General features: G+C 41.5%; 1 protein-coding gene across 1 annotated transcript in view; it reads right to left on the bottom strand.

The window, feature by feature from the left end:
- Positions 1–2871, bottom strand: part of LOC137084567 (NACHT, LRR and PYD domains-containing protein 12-like) — a gene marked incomplete at its 5' end in the record, with an annotated part of 382843 nt that extends 379972 nt beyond the window's left edge. Inside the window, one exon of the mRNA XM_067450858.1 lies at positions 1139–2871. Coding sequence (XP_067306959.1) covers positions 1139–2871 — 1733 coding nt within the window. The remainder of the gene's footprint in view (positions 1–1138) is intronic.
- Positions 2872–5200: the final 2329 nt, after the last annotated feature.

The raw sequence follows: 5200 nt of genomic DNA on the forward strand, positions 1-5200 counted from the left end.
GAGATAGCAATAAACATTCTCCTTTTTGACCAAATAAATGAAAAGCATGTCATCAATGTCTTCTCTCTTGCTGTCTCACCTAAAATCTCACCTAGCTTTCCTCAGAGATGGTCAAGTCAAGTTCAGTTTGTGCATGATTACATGATATAACCATTTTTTTAAATACTGTATCCTAAATTGTGGATAATATCATATGATGAAGTAAATTTCTGGAGTGTTAACGATTAAAAGAAAAAACAACAACAAGAACCGTACAGAACTGAAAACCGTGAGCCTAAAACCGTGATCCGAACCGAACCGTGGGTTTGGTGAACCGGGTCGCCCTTAATATGCAACATATGAATCTCGCCTAGGGTGCCAGAAAGGCTAGAAACGGCCCTGACGCCATTATCATTATTTTGGATGAAAATTCTCAGAACAAAAATATTTTCGTTTATTGCAATAATTTCTTGGCAAATTTATCGTTCAGCAAAATGTGTTATCGTGACAGGCCGAGATAACATCACCGTTTTCTCCAGAGCGACTGTACAGCCCAATCAAATTTGGTTGCAATATTTTCCTGTTTAACACGGTGAAGCTGCTTTGAAACAATCGTCATTGTAAAAACACTATATAAATAAAGCTGACTATTAAAAATCTTTATATTAACTGGCTTTTCTCTGAATGCAATACAGTGAACGACAGCCGTCTGTGTCTCCAGTGGCTCACATTATTGGCAGTTTAGTGTCGAGTGATTCATTTACACCAAAACTAAAAGATAACGTGCCTTCATCTCTGGAAACATTATTTGTGTCTTACATTTCATAATGAACTCAGATAAGCTCAGGGCCGACTCGTTCTCCAGCAGGTCTTTTTCATGAATGTGAATGTGTGCAAAGGATTGTGGGTGATTGAGCTGAATTAAAGATGCGAAACGAAGGATCCTTCAAACTGAGACGGCCTTCAGAGGCGCTTGATGACGTGGCCGTCGAGATCTGCAGCCTTACTAGGACACAGCCTCCGTTTGAGAAACACCCGCAAATTATGAACAATATCCCAGAAATCAATCTGTGCCCCGTGATTTAAACACCTCTGATCTCTGTGTTTCTCTTTGGTCATAATGTTTTAGACTGTAATGATTGAACTCAGTGTTACTTACTCATCATTTCCGTATCCAATTAATCCTCTCAGGTTAAACTGCTGCATCGTCTCCTCTGAGGACAACAACACAAAAACTAAAGCTGACCACTGAGATGAGGAGAGTTTCACAGCACGTAATCCTCCACGGCTCATATGAGGTTGAGCTTCGTTCACCAGTGAAAGATCACCCAGTTCATTCAGACAGTGAAACAGATTGATGTATTTATCTGGAGAGGGATTCTCACTGATCTTTTCTTTAATATAGTCGACTGTTTTCTTATTGTTGTGAGAGCTGTTTCCTGTCTGTGTCTTTAGTTCTTGTAAGAGACTCTGATTAGACTCCACTGACAGACCCAGAAGGAAACGAAGGAAAAGGTCCAGATGGCCATTTTTACTGTCTAAAGCCTCATCCACAGCTCTCTGATGGAGATCAGATAGTGAAGCTGTGTCTCCATTAGTTGGTTTGGTGATCTGGTCAAACACATTGATGTTCTTGTTTATAAAGGAGAGATGCACATATAGAGCCGCTAGATGTTCCTGAAGGCTCAGATGAACAAAGCAGAAGACTTTCCCCTGATACAAGCCCAACTCCTCTCTGAAGATCTGAGTGCACAATCCTGAGTACACTGATGCTTCTGTCACATCAATGCCACACTCTCTCAGGTCTTCCTCATAGAAGATCAGGTTTCCTTTCACAAGCTGCTGATACGCCAGTTTCCCCAGTTTGACAATCATGTCTTCATCTTTCACTTTCATCTCATAGTCCTTCTCATGTTTGATGTTGGTCTGAAGGATCAGGAAGTGTGTGTACATTTGAGTGAGAGTCTTGGGAATCTCTCCAGTCTCTGCTTCACTCATCATCTTCTCCAGAACAGTGGCTGAGATCCAGCAGAAAACTGGGATGTGACACATAATAAAGAGGCTCCTTGATGACTTCAGGTGTGAGATGATCCTGTCGGCCAGACTCTGATCACTGATTCTCTTCCTGAAGTATTCCTCCTTCTGTGGGTCACTGAAGCCTCGTACCTCTGTCACTCGATGGACACACTCAGAGGGGACGAGATCAGCTGCTGCGGGTCTGGAGGTGATCCAGATGAGAGCCGAGGGAAGCAGATTCCCCGCAAAGAGGTTCATCAGCAGCTCGTCCACTGAGGCTGATTCAGTCACATCACACAACCTCACATCGCTCTGAAAATCCAGAGACAGACGACACTCATCCAGACCATCAAAGATGAACAACACTTTATACTGATCACGGGATATTTCCATTTCTTTGGTTTCAGGGAAAAAGACATGAAGAAGATCTGAAAGACTGAGTGTTTTGTCCTTCATCAAGTTGAGCTCTCTGAAAGGAAGTGGAAATATGAGCTGGACGTCCTGATTCTGTTTCCCTTCAGCCCAGTCCAGGATGAACTTCTGCACAGAGACTGTTTTTCCAATGCCAGCGACTCCCTTTGTCAGCACAGTTCTGATGGGTTTGTCTTGTCCAGGTAAAGGTCTAAAGATGTCACTGCATTTGATCGCTGTGTCCTCTGTTTCTGCTCTCCTGGACTGTGTCTCAATCTGTCTCACCTCATGCTCATTATTGATCTCTCCACTTTCACTCTCTGTGATGTAGAGCTCTGTGTAGATCTCATTCAGGAGTGTTGGGTTTCCCTGCTTTGATATTCCCTCACACAAACACTCAAACTTCTTCCTCAGATTTGATCTCAATGTGTCGAGGACTTCAGCAGGTTTAGAGTCATGACTGTAAGATTAAAATAACACATTATTACACAAGTTAGAGAAGTAAATAGCCATAGATCACAAAATGGATGATTTGTTTGCTGTATTATGGGACACAGAACATCATACGGTTTCTGAAATGTTTCAATCATTAATCATGTGTTTGAGTGATGTGTGATGTCATTGCAGCTCCTAAAATTAAACAAAAGTCCCACATTTTACCTGAAACCAGGACACATGCTTTCATTAAAGTCTTGTGGTTGAATCTCAGGCGTGAACACAGTTTTGTTTTTAACTGGTCTGGATTGAAGATTTGCCCTTAAATCAGAATGAAGAGGGTAAAGAATCAGACACACTGATATTGATGTAATTGTGTCATTAACTGAGTAACAGACCAACAGCTTTTACAGTGTGTGAATGTATTAACAATACAATACATAGAGCTTTACACAAGAGCACAATGATCATCATTATTAGACAGAAACTTACAGGATCTGAACTCATTACACTGCTGTATGTTAATAACAACTTCATAAAGATTTAATACTATAAGCCTAACTTTTATAGAGATGATATACCTGAGATCAGGCCGTTTGTCTCCACTCTTAAACACTAGTGGCGGATCCATAGACCGGTCACTCTTCATAGACACACAGCTGGACTCTGGGTTTGAGCTCTTCTGCTGGACTGAACTGGAACAGAGAACAGATTCAGTTTAATCCTTTAGATTACTGCGATCATTCTTTACGAGAGGAACTATATTACAGTTTTTATGAATTTCTAAAACACTAAACCCCATTTTTTAACCAAATTCTCAACAGCTTAAACCAATTTGTTAAATAAATCACTCTTTCTGTAAAACCTTACACAATTTCAGGCGTCTAGACTAAACTCTTTCCCACTGTGATGGACTAAACACAGACAGCTAGAAGTTAAACAACTAAAAACAGTTGTCATCCTTTACACACAACTCTAAATTGTTAATGTGGCAGTGGGGGCGTGGTTTAGCGAGGTCTGTGACGGGAGAGAGAGTCTGGAGACAGGATCGCCGTAAGTGGGTCAAGTGCAAATAATGAACATCAGTGTCCTGTTCCAGTAATGGCCTGGAGAGACTGGATATAAACCACCAGGAACAGGAGTTCAGGGAGCAGAGGTTATCTGGTCCCTCGCGGTCCTACATCAGGAACAACACAAGGCCCTGCTGGACCTGGACTTACACCCACCTGCCGCTGAACAAGATGAGGGCGCAGGACGACCCGGAGGTCTTTATAAATCTTTTTGAGAAGACAGCCCAAGTGGCAGGCTGGGCCTGGGATCAGTGGTCGATGCTGCTGCTTCCCCTGCTGTCAGGGGAGTCTCAGACCGCAGCCCTGTCCAGAACCTCCTGTTCTTCAACGATCTCAAGAAGGCAGGTTTTAATATCAAGCCCTGAATACTATACTTACAGTGCATACAGAATACAATTTATTAAGTACAAATTATACTTTTTCATCATTTGGATTACTGCAATCTTACACGCCACCACAAGGATGCAAGCAGAAACGTGAATAACATCAGCAAGTGAAGGGGAGACAGAACTGGGCGTCTCAGAGCAGGAGTGTGTGTTTGTGTTAGAGATGGCCAGAGGTGGGTAGTAATGAATTACATTTACTTCGTTACATTTAATTGAGTAAATTTTTTGGTTAACTTGTAGAGTATATGAAAAATTAGTAATTTGATTCTTACTCTAGTACATTTCTTGTGAAAAAACTGTACTTTTACTCTGTTACATTCAGTGGCGTTCCTCCACTACTGTCAAATGGTAATAATTAATCAAAAAAAGTTTTATTTAAAAAAAAATAGTCAATATGTCTTGGTGTGTGTGTGTGTGTGTGTGTGGGGGGGGGGGGGGGGGGGGGGGCGCTACAGGAGGCAGATCCCCATTGGCCAAAGTGAGTGAAAATTTTGGAGTGAAAACACCTATTATTTTTTCACTCCAAGATGTCAAAAAGAATAGTTTCATAATGCGATGCATGCTGTGGGCACCAAAAGAAATGACATCTCAGCATACGAGAATTCCAGCTCCAACCTGAAAAATGTGTAGCGGTAAGTGTCACAATGATGCCAATATTTGAACAGTATTAATTGTAACTTGGTGACTATGGGCACTTTTCCCTTATTGTAATACTATTTCACACACTGTCAGAGTGTTTTTCTCATATGCGCTCTTGTTCAGGCAATGACAAATCGTTTGAATCCTCCAAACAACACACGTCCACGAACAAACGTTCTTTTTTTTTCATGAAACAAACTGAATAGCCTAATTTGTGACGTCCTGCATTTATACACAAATCCGGACAGACACCTGAAGTGTAGA

Source organism: Pseudorasbora parva, chromosome 8, assembly GCF_024679245.1.
Source record: "Pseudorasbora parva isolate DD20220531a chromosome 8, ASM2467924v1, whole genome shotgun sequence".
NCBI lineage: Eukaryota > Metazoa > Chordata > Actinopteri > Cypriniformes > Gobionidae > Pseudorasbora > Pseudorasbora parva.